The 18,657-nt window shown below is 38.0% G+C and overlaps 1 protein-coding gene across 2 annotated transcripts in view; it reads right to left on the bottom strand.

Moving 5' to 3' along the window:
• Positions 1–2,096: 2,096 nt before the first annotated feature.
• Positions 2,097–18,657, bottom strand: part of LOC149949551 (syntaxin-like) — a 29,416-nt gene continuing 12,855 nt past the window's right edge. For both annotated transcript variants that reach the window (XM_090169262.1, XM_090169261.1), the window contains 4 exons: positions 17,598–17,706; positions 13,958–14,028; positions 12,025–12,084; positions 2,097–2,262 (listed from right to left, as the gene is read on the bottom strand). In XM_090169262.1, the coding sequence (XP_090025388.1) occupies positions 2,185–2,262; positions 12,025–12,084; positions 13,958–14,028; positions 17,598–17,706 (318 nt within the window). In that variant the 3' untranslated portion in view covers positions 2,097–2,184. The remainder of the gene's footprint in view (positions 2,263–12,024; positions 12,085–13,957; positions 14,029–17,597; positions 17,707–18,657) is intronic.

Below are 18,657 nucleotides of genomic sequence, written 5' to 3' on the forward strand. Positions count from 1 at the left end.
AATAAACTGGTCCGGGCAATTTTTAATCTGGTCATTTGCCCACTGCCACCGCCTTATTTCCCACGCTGGTGTGAAATATCCAGTAAGCGTTAGCTTTTATTATTAATCCAAGCTTTGACTAAGCTAAGCTTAGTCAGCTATTGTTAGGCCTTGGCTTAAGAGCGTCCCTGAAAAATACTAACGATTAAAAACACTTTTTGCATCAGTCTATTCTATAATGCCTTTATTTAAAAACATTAAATTAAAATTTTATTTAAATGTTATTTAATTTACAATTTACATTTATCAAAAACATTAACAAACCTTTTCTTTGGAGAATCCATCGCTTCAAACTTGCCGATTCGCAAATTGCGAATTCGTTAGACTGCAAAAAAAATCGTCGAAGTTGGCCGTAAATTCCGACCAATCAGAGAAATCCTCTTTTTCGCAGGTTTACGCGGGGGAAGTGCTGATGGGAAGTCCCCTAGTAGGATAATATTTTTATCAGCCTACGGTAAATGCAAGTAATATTTAAAAAAATCACAAATTAACCTGAATTTACCCAATGTACATTTTTGTAAAAATATTTTATTTTTTAATATTTTGACATGTTAATTTCGATAGGGAAAAGTAACTTTTAAATAATCAAAAATATTTTTGGTTGCCATGGCAAAACTAAAGCCCGTCGAAACGTTTCCTTTTGAAAGATTTCAAGTTACATAAAGGTCTACTTATCTCTCGAATTTAAACAGAATCGGTGAAAATCACCTCGGGTCGTCTCCTTGTAAGAACACTCACGAGTGTCCCCGAGGTGTAAATCACCGATTTTGATGAAACTCGGGGGGTATGTAGACCTTGGGGTAACATGAATTTTCACCAAGGGAAAAGTTACGCTGGGCTTCCGTTTTGCTATGGCAACCGAAAATGTTTTTGACAACATAAAATGAAAAAATCTACATTTAAAAAAGCATGGGATTTTCTCGGTTTCACAAGGGGGCTACTTGATGAATTTCACCAAAAATTGTTGAAATTTAGCATTTTAGTTGAAATTTAAATTTTATTTTTATTTTTGGTTTTCCAAAATTTTCACACCTAGAAAATCCCATGCTTTTTTAAATGTAGATTTTTTCATTTTATGTTGTCAAAAACATTTTCGGTTGCCATAGCAAAACGGAAGTCCAGCGTAACTTTTCCCTTGGTGAAAATTCATGTTACCCCAAGGTCTACATACCCCCCGAGTTTCATCAAAATCGGTGATTTACACCTCGGGTACACTCCTCGTCAGTGTTTATCGAGGGGCAGGTCACTTCCATTTTGGGTGCGTCTTAATCATAGTAAAATGATTATATCAGGGTAATCGTGATTAAATCAAGGTAATCAAGATTAAAAAATCTAATCATGATTTAAACGAGATTTAATCATTCTAATCATGATCTAATCTTTTTAATCAGGATTTAATCATTTAAACGAGATTTAATTATTCTAATCATGATCTAATATTTTTAATTAGATGTTATCATTTTAATTAGATTTAATCATTTTAATTAGATTTAATCATGTTAATTATATTTAATCATTTTAATTTGATTTAATCATTTTAATTAGATTTAATCATTTTAATCACGATTTAATCAATATAATCGGTCAAATCGATAATTTATCATTAAAATCAATACTAAAGTACGATTTAATCATACTAATCACGATATATTTTTTTTAATCAGGATTTACTCATTTAATCATGATTAAATCAGATTTAAACATTCTAATCATGATTAAACGTGATTTAATCCACTTAATCGTGATTAAATTGAATTCAATCAAAATAATCACGATTAAATCGGATTTAATCTTTTGAGGGGTGCGTCGTTAATCAAGGAAGTGACCTGCCCCTCGGTGTTTATAAACCCTGGTACACTGAGCTTTATATTTCGGAAATAAAGGCCAACACCATTACTACTTACCTTCAATTGGGGAAGCCCTCCTGTAACAAGAAATACTTTTTTTTTGCCAATCGAAACATTTAGAAACGTTATTTATTTTAACCAAAACTTTATTGGTCTGCTAAAATTCCAAAACTACCACCAATCAATATAGTTTCAACTTAGCATCCCCCCCCCCCAAATTTGCAGAGTAAAGACGACTTCCGGTAAAATAAAGGAGATATACACCAGAAATGCTTTTATTAGCGTAGTGTTGTGAAAGTCATTTTTTGTCGCTATTTTCATCAGGCAATTCGGCTTTATTCAATTGGACGCTGTCCACGTCGTCGGTCAACTGGTCCTTTAAATGAAATATTTTTAAAAATGTTTATAAGTACGATACACTAAAGAGAAGATCCTTTAGAGGTCGATATTTAAATACCCGAAACGTATAAATTTTAAATTAATTTTTAAGCCAAATTTTGCCTGGGTTGATCTTTTGTTGATAGTTTTTACCATAAGTCTATAATATTGGTCCATAAGTTTATCACTTTGGGGAAAATTTTACTGAGAGCTAGTAACGGAATGACGTAATCACAAGAAAAAAATCTCCCGCTAGCGAGGCGCTGTCAAAGGCTACTTGTGACGCGTTAGCAAGCGGGAGCAAAACGGCGACGAAGCCAGTAATGCCGTCTGTCTTGTGAATAGCTCTCAGTAAAACTTTTGCATGTGAAGAACATTAAGAAACAAACACAAAGAGAACGCAGCTAGGATTTAAACACGCTAACGCAGTGTTGTGTACAAATTTCATTGGACGAGCCTTTACGCTGAACGTTTTACGGAAAGGGGGAAGATAATTTCGGAATTTTCCCCTTTCGACGGCAGCAGGCGCTAAGCCGTCTAACCAATGAAAACTGTACACAAGAAAATGCACGACTTTTGACGGGCTGCGTTATCCTCGTGTGGGGTGCTGTTTGTTGCTCCTAGGTTTACAGGTGAAAAGTTTCCATTATTTCAACAAGTACTATATAAACAGTAATTTGCGGGTCTTGTCTTTCGGATAAATTACTTCTTGGTGATTTCCTCGTAGATTTTTTATTTAAGCCACTATTGACCTCTAGTGTAAATGAAAGCATTAAATTCGAACTTCTATGGGTTTCGCTTTAAATGTTTGTTTTCCTTAATATATTTATGAATTCCCAATAAATTCCCTATAAATACATAGAGGAACGTAGCGGTCAAAGTGATAAGTATATAAAATGCTGGATCTTCGTCTGTTAGCAGACGCTTTGTATATAATAATAGCAGGGTTAAATATGTTTCTACCACGGCTGGCGCTAGTGACGCTTAATAGCCTCTACAGATATTTAGTGGGCTTTACCATGGATGAAAGGGAAGGATAGCCGACTCCACCTTTGAGCCGTTAAAGTTTTTTTTTGGAAGGCGATGCGATCGCCCCCTGTTGAACTTGCGGATAAACTCTCATCACGTGCTCAATTTTTTGAAATTTTCGTAATGGCGGATAGTAATAGAGAATTAGTTGAGAAATGGGAAAATTTAAAATATTATAGCGGTAAAGTATGTTGTTATGCAAATTGTAACAATGCTCAAGCTAGAAAGAAGCCTGGAGCGTCTTTTTACCTCTCCGAGGGGACAAAGTCCCCTAGGAGGGGTTATACAACGACCGTGTCTGTCTGTGGGTGGGTCTGTGGGTGGGTCTGTGGGTGGGTCTGTGGGTGTGTCTGTCTGTCAGGACTGCGAACGCGTTCGCATTTTCGGTGCAAAGTGTAATCACTGCGTACGCAGTTTCTCAAAGGGTTGGCAAAACCACCGTGCGACGGTGAGCGTTAACGGATGCATTTGCGGTTTGGTTTGGATGGTGTTTTTTCGCTCACCGTCGTGACGGTTTGGTGTATTACGTTTTTGTAATGTTTATGCGTAGGTTGTGAGTGTTGAATTTGTTGTGTTTGTGTTCTGATGGATGTGCATGTTGAGTCTGTTGTGTTTATATGGGCGTTTTCTCTCCAACTTCTTCTTAATGACTTTGGGACGGACCGAGTGCTGAGTGTAATGCTACCTCTCAACGTTCAATGGCAGGGTTTCCACCAGTTGTACACGGTATTCGTCTTAGTATCAATTTGCGATCGCATCGGGCGGGATTTGAACCCGAGACCTCCTGATTGACAGGCGGACGTTCTACCACAGAACCACCGACACTTGTTACGCCTTATTGAAAATTAGACCTTCAGCTTTATCGGAAGCGTATTTAATAGAGTACGAAATTTTGGTTTAATTGAAATAGAATTGAAATTGAAATTATTGCATCGAAGAAATTCTACTTTAGCGTTTCTCTATTGATTAAAAATAAATGCGCCACCCAGGTTTCGAACCCAGACCATTCGGCTTGGCAGTCGAGCGCTCTACCACAGAACCACCGATAGCTCCTTAGATTCACTGAAATTAAGACAGGCATCGTAAGCATAATAGGTAGTAAAGTCTTTTTTTATTAATGAATTTATGAAGGCCTAATCTGGTATTTTTTAAAGGTTAAATCTTGTTTTAGCGCAGTCAGCCGAGATTAGAGGGTTAAAGGGTAGACCCTGTGGGTGGTCCACTTTTTTAACGACCTATATATAGTTCTGTTAATTCAAAGGAGATAATTTAACGTTAATTGCTTTAAGAGCTGGCGGTTCGTCAAGTGGCTCTCTGTGCTTTGTTGATGGTAAGGTTTTTGCTTCTTGTAAATACATTTGGTGTGGATATTTGGATATCTACGATTTCTAACGCAGTCAATGATTTCTTGGGTGTGCGAGTCATTATATGATATTGGAAATTGGACGGCATTGGTCTTTTTCATGTGGTATGCGTCACAACGTCAACAGGAAGTGAACGAGTCGTCCACTACCAGATATCTACGGTATCTTCATCAAGGGCGAGTGTTGAAATAAAATGAGCGTTAAAGATGCGGCAAGTATTTCGTAAGAGAGTAATTCCAAAAAGCCTCTGTAGATATTTCTTTCATTAAAATTTGCTTCGTATTATATTTAACTGATAAACTTGTTCTGTAAAAGGGTTTAATTCAATTGTGCATTGTTATAATACGTCTAACTTACTGTTGTAACTACTTAACTTATGATATTCTGAATAAATTAAAATTGGTCGTTTCGTCTCAATTATTTTAATTATAATTAAAATTTTATACCGGGCGGCATAGAAATGGGTTAATATTTTTAACAAATAACTCTAAATTGCGGAGATATATCTTTAAGGGTTATCTCGATAAATTAATACCACTAGGGACAATTCTTCCGAGGAGAGGTATATTTTGGCTTGCCAACTTGTTTTAATTTCCCAAATGATACTAAAAGGTAATATTATTAATTAAATTGTTATTTTAGCTTAGCCTTGGTCTGTCATTATTTTGTTTACATAATTTGATAGAAGTGAGTAGTGGTTGAAAAATGCAGGAAGAGAAGAACTATTGGGACAAGAGGAATATGCCTATAATAAACAGTGGAAAATCTGTAGTGAACATTTTAAACCGTGTCAGTTTCTTTCTGCAAAGAGATTACTTTGGAACGCTGTACCAGAGGACGTAAAGGGTTATTCAAAATGAGAATTAGAATTTCACATTCCTATTATAAGTATGTAAGTGGTATAATTGACACCTTTTTTTTGCTGGATCAGAGCTTAGGGTTACCCCATTGCAAAATGTCAGCTCTGTGCATAGTGTAACTCCCGTACACAGTGTAAGTGCAACACCATTGGAAAGTGCCACTCTAGTGAAAAGTGCCACTCTAGTGAAAAGTGCCACTCTAGTGAAAAGTGCCACGCCAGTGAAAAGTGCCAGTGTCACGCCAGTGAAAAGTGCCAGTGTCACGCTAGTGAAAAGTGCCAGTGCCACGCCAGTGAAAAGTGCCAGTGTCACGCCAGTGAAAAGTGCCAGTGTCACGCTAGTGAAAAGTGAGAGTGTCACGCTAGTGAAAAGTGAGAGTGTCACGCTAGTGAAAAGTGAGAGTGCCACGCCAGTGAAAAGTGCCAGTGCCACGCCAGTGAAAAGTGCCAGTGTCACGCCAGTGAAAAGTGCCAGTGTCACGCTAGTGAAAAGTGGGAGTGCCACGCCAGTGAAAAGTGCCAGTGCCACGCCAGTGAAAAGTGCCAGTGTCACGCCAGTGAAAAGTGCCAGTGTCACGCCAGTGAAAAGTGCCAGTGTCACGCTAGTGAAAAGTGAGAGTGCCACGCCAGTGAAAAGTGCCAGTGCCACGCCAGTGAAAAGTGCCAGTGCCACGCCAGTGAAAAGTGCCAGTGTCACGCCAGTGAAAAGTACCAGTGTCACGCTAGTGAAAAGTGCCAGTGCCACGCCAGTGAAAAGTGCCAGTGTTACGCCAGTGAAAAGTGCCAGTGTCACGCTAGTGAAAAGTGCCAGTGCCACGCCAGTGAAAAGTTTAACCCCAGTGGTGATTAGTGAAGACCATGTTGGTCTTATATTGAAAAGAGGTGAAGTTACTTTCTTGTTGAAAAGTAAAAGTAGAAAGGTTTTATAATGAAAACTCTCTTTAGCTCAACCTGCACCAAACCTAATGCTAGCAAAAAGTATAACTCCGGTAGACACTGAACAAAGAGGACTCATCTCATTACGAAAAACACTTGCGCCAAGTCAAAAACCAACTCTTTTGCAAAGTTCAACCCCAATACAGAGCCTAACTCCCATGCGTTGTTTAACCCCAGTGATGACTAGTGATTTATCTATTGGTGCTCAATTTATAATAGATGAAAAGAGACTAACAACCAGTGGTAAACGCCATGTAGACTACGAAAATGCTAAGCCTAATTGTTCGATAAATTTTTAATGCTAGGTTCAGTTGTTATTTCAACGCCAGTTCTGAAACAAACTAGTGATCAAATTAGAGAGGGAGACTCACTAAGTGGAAACAAGAGAAAAAATGCTTCAAAACTTGAAAATCGATGTATCAAAAAACCACGTAGGAAATTATTCTCAACCCCAACAACTAGTATTATTAAGAAAGCAACAAACTCGAACATAGACACGCCACGAAAAAAGAAGTTAAAATTTTTATTACAGAAGCAGTATCATAGAAATTGGAGGCTTCTTAAAAAAATTTCTACTCGCAAAGTTCCCAAAACACAATTAATATCTGATATCAGGAAAATTCTTCCCAAACCAGGAGCCGACTTCTTCGAAATGCAATTAAGAGCCGCTTCCAAAAAACCCAAGGGCCGACGTTGGACACCCAAAGAAAAAAAACTTTTAACTAACATTGCATTATCATGGGCCAAAGGCCTACGTTCTGTTAAGAAAGATTTTTTTGTTGCCTACCCAATCTTCGTTGAAGACATGGCTGAAAAATATAAAAATAATAAAGGTGGTAGTTTGCGATCAAGGGTCCAACAACCGTAGCGTGTATCAACGACTGAATGTAAATGAGAAAACGCCTTTTATATATGTAGATAATTGCAAGGTTTATTGTATGCATGATCCATCGCATCTCATAAAAGGATTTAGGAACAATTTTAAGAAATAAGATGTCATATTTAACAATTTCAGAGCATCTTGGACAGATGTGGAGAGATTTTTTTACCTTGATTCACGTGAACCGCTAAGAATAGCTCCAAAACTCACACTTAAACATTTAAATGTAACAGCTTTTACAAAAATGAAAGTTAAATTGGCTACGCAATTGTTTAGTCACTCAGTTGCAATGGGCCTAATGTTTTTTGTGATTAACAAAAAACTACCAATTCAAGCCCAAAATACATCAAACCTAATAGCAGAGTTAGATAAATTGTTTGACTGTCTCAATTCAAGCAGAAAATATGATGTGAAAGAATTTAGGTCAGCCATAACGAAAAACTCCAAACATCTTAACTACCTTAAAGAAAAATTAAATTGGTTTGACAATTTAAAATTTGACTGTGATAGGCAGCCACCTGTGCTTCAGGGTTGGAAAACCACCCTCTCTTACACAATTCAACTATCTGAAAACCTTATAGAAGAAGGACTTGAATTTGTTTTGACATCAAGAATTAGTCAAGACGTCTTGGAGAACACATTTGGCAAAATTAGAAGACTGGGTGGCTGCGCTGATAACCCAACTCCGCAATTGTTTCGTCTCCATCTTAGGAAAGTTATGGCGTCTTCACTGTTTCAAGTCCCCTCTTCAGCAAACTGCAGTGGTTCTTCGGATTTGGTTAATGATTTTTTGGTTGACTTGTTAAGTACCAAATCAAAAAATCAGCCAACTTCATTTTCGGTAGAGAAAGTACCTTTTTTCGGACCAGAAGAAATTTCCATTTCTGATATTAAAATTCCGCAGTCTGAAGAGGGAAAGTATGCTAACGTAGTAACTTACATCTCTGGCTATATGGCCAAAAAATTGTTCCATTGCATAATTGCAACATTTGCAAAAGTGCTATTATTAAACCAACAAAAACAATTACATCAACTCGTGAAACTCTTACGGTGCTAAAAGCACATCGTGCGGAAGAAGGTAGTGATGTTGGAAAATTAACTCTAGTGACCGAAGACTTCTATAACACTGTGGAAAAAATGGAAAGTTGTTATATGAAAAGTTACGGCCAATTTATGTGGGAAGAAGGACTAGCTAAAAACATTTTTGATGCTCAAAATAAAATTAGCTTCCCCGAAATGTGTTTAGACACCAAAGTAAAACTCATCAAACTCTACATCCATTTGCGAATTCACCATTATATTCGCCTAAAAAACAGGTGGTTATTTGAAGAGAAAGAGAAGAAAAGGAAAGAAAATGAAAAGAAAAAAAGAGAAAAAGAGAAGATGAAAAATGAAACACCACCAAGGTCTAAAAGAGACTCTCATTTCCGCAAACTTTCTAAACTAACTCATATATAAAGCTAAAACAATTTATTTCTATCTAATCTCGCTTGTTGCATTCAGATCTATGTATAATAAACTAACTCTTATATAAAGCTAAATAAATTTATTTCTATCTAATCTCGATTGTTTCATTCAAATCTAAATATATAAGTTTTCAAATTTACCGCCAATTTTTTAAAAGCAGACTAAAATAAAAATAGTGCCATCTGGATAACTTGCGGATAACTAATGTTCGCAGTGCTGCCGGCTACCTTACAACAAAACGGGGGAGTCGGCTATCCTTCTCTTTCATCCATGGCTTTACCTCATTCCACTGGAGTACCTACGGAAAGGGAACACTACCAAGCTTTCGTGTCGATCGATCTCGGTTCTTTATGATCTCTAAATTAGTTAATTGTCGCTTTGTTATAAATTCATTAACAATTTAATTTTTGAAAATTGCGATCAATCTAAGCAAAGCTAAGCTACTTAAAAACCAAAAGGCAAAACTACGGTCAGTGTTGTTCCTTTATTAATTCTCGTACAAAATTTGTATTTCAGTTCAAATAAATATCTGAGAAACTGAAATTTAATGTTCGCTAATTATAAATATTTAAAACATAAATTTGCTTAAAATTCACGCGTGTAAAAACGAAACAGAAATTTAAGCGATCCCAGTTAGCTTGTCAAATTTCAATTTCCCGCTGTCTCCTATAAATTAGGCTGCACCTCAGTACTTCTATGCATTGGGGGAACGCCCATAAGTATCTGAAGGGGCTTTCTTTAGGCAAAATCTCCAATGTTAGAATTGCTAAGTGATCGAACCATCTCTCTACAACCCTGATAATAGCAAATCGCCTGCTTAAGCGACGGAATTCCTGCAGTTTACGACTTTACGAGCTTCTTACGTTAGCCGCTATGTGGTTCACAAGGAGAGTACCCAAGGTATTTAGCGCCGATTTTGTTCACAGTCGGGCGTGATGTAGACCTATATGAGAGATGAAATTTCCCAAAAGGAGACGTTGTACTACCCATTCGATTTGCCATGGCAACCGAAAATGTTTATGAATAAATACTAGTATAATAATAGTAACAATCAGTTAAGCAAATACTCAAAGAACCACACAGGCCTAAGGCAACTAGCGGCTCGTGAAACCAGCAGTTATTTCTATAAATTAATTTGGCCTTCTTGTTTAAATGTGTCTTTTACGTCAGTGTCTTGTAGGTTTACAAGGCTAGGAGCGCGTGGGAGAGTCGCGCGATCAATCTCGGATTTTCTAGCGCGCGTGCTAAGATTGTACTAATAAAGCTATCTTTTACGACATAACAGCAACATCTTTTATTTCTTGGTTTTTGTTAATTTTTGCATTGCGTTTTATCAAGAATGTATTTATTTATACTCAGGGAGAATGAATATGTCGAGATTATTTTTGGCGTTTCTCCAATTCCACCCGTTGGGCCCCCCGGTATGCTCCTCCGCTTTAATAAAATCAAATAATACTGCAATCTCATTGGTTCTTAAAAATTACGTTTTTCGACGCGATGAACGCTGCTGCGAGGACGCAAAAAATAAGACCGCCTCCTTTTTCCCTCCCCTCCTTAGCGTGACGGGTTTAGGGCCTCAACGTGTCCGTCGATAGTCTCGACATATTCATTCTCCCTGAGTATAAATAAATACATTCTTGGTTTTATATAAACATCTAATAATAATAATTCGCTAGGCTAATACCAAGGCCTTAAACCAAAAGTAAATATTGAGATAAAGTCTAATACTATCGCCTCGACGGTCTCGACCTGCGACATCTTATTTGAGGGGTAAATTTTTTTTGGCTTTGGTGATGCCTTCCCCCTCGCCACTTTTCAGGATGTACTCCGCCGCGGTAAAAATAGTTCGCTTTAAAATACGCGGATATTAAACTTTCGCTTGCGATAATTTGATAATTTATTTTCCAAAATAAAGTATATAAAGTAGATATATGCAAGAATGTATTTATTTATACTCAAGGAGAATTAAAATGTCGAGACTATCGACGGACACGTTGAGGCCCTAACCCCGTCACGTTAAGGGGGGGGGGAGAGGGAAAAAGGAGGGGGTCTAAATTTTTTCGTTCTCGCAGCAGCGCTAATCGCGTCGAAAAACGTAATTTTTAAGAACCAATGAGATTGCAGTATTACTTGATTTTATTAAAGCGGAGGAGCATACCGGGGGCCCCAACCGGTACAATTGGAGAAACGCTAAAAATAATCTCGACATATTCATTCTCCCTGAGTATAAATAAATACATTCTTGATATATGATTGAACTTAAAATACGACATTTTATTATTTTAAAAACAATAATACGACTTTTTAAAATAGATACACATAACTTAAATCAGTGCTTTTAGTAAGCCTTATATGACGTGATATCGCACTAGCCACAAATTTACGTCATGTGGAGTATATTACTAGTCTACTAGAAAACGAATATTTAAACGGATTTAAAACTTAAAAAGGTAAGAATTTTAAATGACATAAAATTAGTTGTTAGTGGTTTTTAATTAGTTGACATTTAAATCTATAGCCAGAAAAGGAACATATTATTCGTTTCATAAAAAAATGACTAGCCAAGGGTTAAGTATTGAAGCATTGTTGAAGAATTATGAAGATGATTTTTGGTTGCTTACGTGGCATTTTTATTCACTGTATTAAACTAATCACTTAATTTAAATCTTTAAACGAGGTCTAAGCAAGCGTTTCTGAAACAGAAGCGGACGATTCGAGACGTCGAAAGCGAGGACCGAAACAATGTGTCCCATAATTCCCCGGAATGCACCACTACGTTTCGCGGGAAAATATGTCGAATAAAGTGCTTTTCTATTGGTGAAAAAAAACCACGTGATCGATAGCTCTTTAAAAAGGAAGTCAAGCATGGTGGAAAGCACTAGTAGACTTTATTTCAATATTTACTTTTGCTTAAACTGGTGGCCGGATTACAATGCGTAAGAGGGTGGTGGCAAGCCCTTCATGCCACGCGAGCCAACAGCTCTCTACACTTACTATTACCGTTAACCTCGGCAAGTTTTTATGGTAAGGGAAAACCGAAGAGCTCGGGAAAAAACCCCTCTAAACAGCGGGGAGATAACTTAGAAAATCAATTCAGGAGTGGTTCCGAGTTTTCACCCAGTGCCACAAGCTGGGAATCTGGGATCGAACCCGACTCCGCTTGCTGCAAAGCGAGAGTGTTAAGAGCGAGTGCTGAGAATAAAAATACAAATAATTGTCTATTACTTGTTCCTTGAGAATCACAGACATATCGTCACACATTTTGCGTGCTTCATTTGTATCTACCTAGAAAAATAATGAACACTTTTCAGTAATAAAATAAGTAACCATATAATAGAAGTATAGGTATTTAAACGATGACAGTTCCTCGACGTACAAGAAACTCAGAAACTCTGCACTCCTAGAGCCTATCGCAGTAAAATAAATTCTTGGTTATATAATTAGTGTGTGATTAATAATAGTATGCATGTATTCATTCCAAATATAAATATCAAATTATTTAATTACCCTTTTTAAAGGGCAACGCAAGCTCTGTGGCAAAAAAAATAGAAAAAGCACCGTGCTTTTTAACCCCCTACACCCCCACTCGGTACTAACGAGACCACGCAGAGTTTACCGTAAATTTCGCACTTTGCATACATATCACACAAATGCCAGCTCACTTGCGTTGCCCTTTAACATCTGTGCCTAGATGGGCGGTGCCTTTCTGCATTTTACGTAAACCTTTGGGCCAACAGCCGCTAAGCAATGAAACTAGACCAAGGTTCCTAGAAAAAAATTATCTTATAGAAACTAGACAAGTTTTAAAAGGTTGCCCATCACAACATATTAGGGATGACTGAAAAAAGTCGTAGTACGTGTTAGCAGACAATTTTTACTCTAGCTTAGAGAGGATGACTATATGTTGAGACGATCCGCATCATTTTCGAATTTGCCCACGGCAAGAGTGGAGAGGAAGGAAACCTATCACCAGCGTTCGCTGGAATTGTGTCGAAGAAAAAGAGTCTGTCTCGACCAAAGACTATATGCTTCGCTTACAAGACAGGTGTCTCCATACAAAAACGGTTAAAGCTTGTTTTCCACTAGCGCGCGTCATAATGTTATTTTCTTTACGCGCGTAAAAACGTTTGAACGTTTCAAAGCTGAGAAACGCGTCGTTGCGCGCGCCAGTGGAAAACAAGCTTAACACTTTCGAAACACACGAGAAGCCTTTGACCAGCCGTTAGAGGCGCCACTAGTGGCAATGTAGAAGCGCGGGGAAAATTTTTACCAGCGTCTGCTATCGTATGCAAGTTGAGCTATTTTGCGAAGCGTATATATTATCTTTGTCTCGACGCTGCGTCCGTGTGCCATGAAAATTTCAAACTTCTGCGTCATGTTCTTTCTCCCTTGCGCTTGATGGCATTTGACGGGCGTAGCACTTTAAAAATGCGTTATTCGTGAGTTTGCCCGAATTCCTACTAGGGTCGCTAGTCTCGCGGGTACTATTAAAAAAAACGATTTGAATTTGAACAAAAAGATTGGCTCGCTGGTATAGGGGGTACGAGGGAGGTTGGCTAAGTTCGAAGTTTTCAGGAAGCCTAAGGCTATGGTAGAAGCTTGGGGAGGGCTCTCGTGGCAGTCTTTTTCTTCTATGTCAATTGGTTATATTCTTCGTGCGTAGTTTAAATTTTGGTCATCCGCTACTCCAGTTGTCAGCGTTATTCTTCCAAGGTTATTTTCCAGTCGTATATCTTGTTAGCGATTTTAATCACTTTAATTTTATAATTCGTTTTACAATGACATGTCTCAGTTCTGAGAAGGGCTAAAAATCAATTTTTTATCATTGCCTTTATAAGCAGTAAAATGCATTATAGGCTTCGTGCATAGTTTAAATTTTTGTCATAAGTATCGCCGCCTACCGACCGAGTTTTAAATTGAATATATGAAAGCTGTCTGCTCGTTCAAAATTATCTCTGCACAACACCTGAAAGTTCAACCGAAAAACCAGTCAAAAGTCGTCTGCTATTTCTTCACATAATTAGTTCACTGATATTAAGGCAAATGGCGCTATATTTCCTAAGTCTGATTTTATTTTTTTTGTTATGGAGTAAAGAGGGGGATTCGGAGCACGGCTAAAAATCGCCTCAAACATAAATACATTTTTAATATAACTCACCTCGATAAATATTGAAAGAATTTCATTCTCGAAAAGTTCTTCCAGCTGTTTGTCGGTGAAGCTCTTGCCACCTGAGGACAAATAAGTTAAACAAACGGGTTTCGAAAAACCAATGAAGGCAGAATTAAGTATATTTAAATTATTTGTGTATACGCCTCGATACGCCTATATTAAAAGGTGGGTAAAAATGTCCACCCACCCTGCGAAATTTTAATTTATATGGAGACTAATTTCCTGTCTTGCGTAGTTTCGTGTTTTCGGTTTAAAACCATCTGCGTTTCAGACGACGTGTCACGAAATAGCAGTTTCTTATCGGTCTTTGATATAAATTAAAATTTTGCTGGGTGGGTCAGCATTTTACCCACCTTTTAATATTGGTTGCTTACTCGTAGCGTCGTAGGCATACGTCATAACAAAGCCCCGCCTTGAAACGGCCGCCATGATATTATTATAACGTCATAGATCACGAGGCAAAACGCCACATGATCTTACGAAATAATCACGTGACAGCCATGGGCGTCATAATGTCATAGCTGACCTATACGTGTTACCACGGCAACGGACACAAGCCACATCCACTAGCAAACTACGATATACCTAGAGAGGGGGACTACTGGTTTTAATGAATCTGCTCATATATTTTTGGAAACTTGGCTATTTTTATTGCCAAGGCTTAGCGCGAATTGTATTTCGTAAATTTTTAATACGTATTTTTTCAACTGAACGAAAATTGTTAAAAATATTAATAATATTATTTAACTATTTTTGTAGTAGTACAGGCATTTTCCTAAGAATTACAATGAACTTCGCCAAATAAAATGGGCAACTCTGGATGAATAAATTAATTTCTACAGATTCTACCACGAACACAAATTAAAACCATCTGTGTGACTGTGTCTAAGAGCATGTTGTCTTTCTTGTACTTTACGAAAACATTTAATCCAATCAAAAGAGAGAAAGGTTTCTGGGATATCTCTTTGGAACTGGCGAAGAAAATTATTTGCAATTGCTTAAAAATAATTGTGTGGTACAAAGTCAGTTGATAATCATTAATAGGGGTGGACAGTATTCTATTCTTCTAAATCTTCACGAATTGCAAATTTGAGGTAAGTCTTGGCAATAAAAATTGAAGAGTTTTGGCGCGACCAACGTCATAAGAACGAAGCCCCTACTATTTCTGTGTCGGACTAACTAAAACACTCCTTGAGTAGAAAGATTTTAAAACTTTGCTATGCCTTTATTTCAAGTTTTAATGTCACAGATCACGCGTTGCCGGACAAAATCTCGAAAATAAAACAACGTATTGATAAAACATCGTAAAAATAACCTCGTAAAATTTAAAAACTCATAAGAAATAACCTAGTAAAATCATCAACCCAGTATTAATAAAACATCTTAAAAATAACCTCGTAAAAACCGAATAAGGATAATCTCACAGTTTTCTTTTGCTAATAGATGCGTCTTTCTCTAAATCAAAAAAAGTGGAAGATTGACTATTTTTTTTCTGGCTGCACGTACTTCAAAGACCGGAATTATAACGATAAGTGCTACTGACCGTGTGATTTGGAAATACCCAAAAAACCAAGAAGGGAGAAAAAATTTATCAGACATGAAAAGAAAACGCACTACGAAATCGGGAGAGCAATTAAGAATTGCCGTATTGGACTATCAAAATCGTAACATAGGCAAATATCTCAAAGCCATTGCTGCTAACATCCATGAGGCTGTTACGAATGGGACGTGGGCTTTCGGACTATTACAATACAAATACAATAATGCGCTCAATGTATTATTGGTTCCGACGCGATTGAAGGCCACACCGGTGACGTTTTACTTTGCCCCCACTCGTGACAAGGTGGAAACTAAACCATGCTGACCACCAGGCGCGTAGGACCGTTTTGGATTAAGGGGGTACAGCTTGGGTGCTAAATTTGGCGCCCCCTCATCAGCATCCTTTTTACGCCCCTTCTAAAACAATTTGGCGCCCTTTTCATACCACTTTGGCGCCCCTTTCCAATTTCCTACGCCACTGCTGACCACGTAACGTCTCAAGATAATGGTCCTTGTCCCTAAGTATAAACAGGGTTTATAGAATTGAATGGTTTGCCAGCTTTAATCAATTTGCCCTATGTAAAATAAGGTGAAGCTTTCCCCCAAGACCGATGGGCTATACAGAAGAAGCGGTCTACCGGGGTGTGAAAATCGGCGTATCTGACGACTATTTAGCGTCGCACGAGCAGTCGCTGTTGAAGAAGCAGGACATGAGGGCTATCATTCGTACAATGTCGCCTCTACTACCCGTACACTGTGGGAGGGAAAAGCAGTGGCCACTTTAACTTATGGCAATGACGTCCTGAGTTTCAAGAAGCCTATTATACGAAAATTGGAACAGACGCGGCGTGTGGTTGGAAAGGCGGCTGTCGGGGGAAACTTCCTTACAGAAAAAACGGCCATAAAAGGGGAATTGGCTTGGTCTTTCTTCAATGAGCCAAAAGTAAGCTAAACAACCTGGGTAGGTTGATATACATGGACCCCGACCGGAAGGCCAAGTGGGTATTTGATTACGTCCGCTTGACTGGTTTAATTAAATTATCGGTAGTATAAACAGCTTTTATTCCTCGATGGTTACTATGGGAAAACACTCATCGGTCGTCCGCTAAGTCGGAACAGGAATTGCGCTCCATAGTTAACTGAGAAAGGAGTTTTGGGGGTAGCCCAACGGAAATGGGAGGCGGAAGCCGTGTGGTATCACTCTGACGCCTAATAGAAGCAAAGAACGACCCCTTTTGAACAGATATATTCGAATGGTCTAAGTAGCCAACTACTATTTCGAGAGCAGACTGGATTGCAACAGACAGCGAAGCGACTTTCGGAGGTGTTTGGGGACGATCCCGCATGCCCGCTCTGCCCTGATGATTTAAAACCATCCGCGAAGACATACCAGACCCCGTAGCCCATGCCGAACGCTTAGCGCTGGACGAGGACCACACTGCCCTCTATCTACCTGAACGAATGGCACCACATCAAATTTACCGCCTGCAAAGTTTAAAAAATTATAGTAATACTAATAGGAATAATAATTTTAATTTTAACTTTTCTTTTTAAATGTTGTGTTGACAACAATTCTTAATTTCCGCTTTTGTGTTTTCTAAATTTGTGTATATATATTTTTAATTTTCGAAATGTGAAACAAAATTGTACTATCCTGTGAGCATAGCTCCTCCCTAATTAAAAGGGGCCCATTTTGGGAAATAAAATAAAACATTGATTAATTCATTTCGTTAGACCAGTGCCGTCGCGTGTTCCGAATTGTAACTAAAGCGAACGTCATCATGCAGACGATTCCTTCTATATTTGATGTTTTTATTGCAGGTGGCACTTGTCGCGATTTTTCAGTCATTTTAAATAATCAATTAGCCAATGTCAACTTGGTATAGCTGTGGCTAGACCGGTTCCTCATTGGTTATTCTCGGGCCAATTGAAGGGCGGCATTTAGAGCGTCATAAAAAATCGGTAAACTTATTCCTGCCTCTACGACAGCCACCTCGAACTTCGAAATAAGGCGATCTAAGTACGTTCTACATTCATGGCTGTATATCAATAAATTAATGGCAGAAATAAACACATTCTTGAAACATACTTATCTGATTTTGCATCTTAATCACTTGATTCCAGCGTTCAATGTGCTCCACTTGAATACTGTTGTAATTCACCAGAGCATCAGTAAAAGTACGCGTCAGAACATTTCTCTGTTGATAACGAATAATATATTTAGCACCGAATTCATATTTTCCTAGTGTCCAGCCAGATGTATAAAATATATCTCTTAGAAAGGTAGAGCAGTTAATATACTGTTTGTGTTATTAGCTTGAAACTGGTACCTTCGTAACGATGAGTTACTATTGGGAAAACTCTCCACCCCTAAATTACGTGACAATTACAATAGCACCGTAAAGCTTTAATTATTAAATTAAGGTCTATTATTTATAGTTTTACCTCAAGAAAACCAATAATACTATTATAAATATGAACAACACTACTTGGGAAATAATTAATAATTTAGCTTCCAGTATAAAACTATGACATGTTACGTCAAATTGCAGCAATCATTTTTGCTCAAGTAGCTAGTTTTTAACTAAGAAACAAAAAACTAAATATGCAGCAGCATACACTTAGAATAGCTTGGAAGACTATGGTGGCCTTGAGGGTTCGTGTAGAAACGGGCCTAGTTTTCAGCGGAGATTTTACTCAGTACGAGCTAAGCTAGATTCGGCTCCTAGTCGACATTAATTAAGCCTTGTCTCGAATAGAATTCCATTTACCCCCTTTTCTCTTTTTGAAGCATATTAATACGCGATTTTAGGTGGAACTAGACCAGGGAAAACTTCCCAAGATCTTCATTGTGAGTACTAATAGAGGTTTCTTAATTTAATTTTTAGTAAGTCTAATTTCGTAGTGAATGTCCTTTCCTCCCAGCGGCGCAGCTTCTTAGCTACAGCAGCCAACAAATTAATTGGTAAAAAAGCATGACGTCTTATAATAATAATCAGCTAGGCAAATACCTAAGGCACCACCCTAGTCTCAAGTCACCAAGCGACTTATAATTCCTTTAAATCAGTTGGCCGGGTTAATTTGCGTAGGAGGGTGGTTGGGTCTCCACTTACTAGGCTTCTGCTTGTTTGAGTTACAGAAAGGGCCTA

This window comes from Leiobunum rupestre, chromosome 3 (genome assembly GCF_980474605.1).
Source record: "Leiobunum rupestre chromosome 3, qqLeiRupe1.1.hap1, whole genome shotgun sequence".
Taxonomy (NCBI): Eukaryota; Metazoa; Arthropoda; class Arachnida; order Opiliones; family Sclerosomatidae; genus Leiobunum; species Leiobunum rupestre.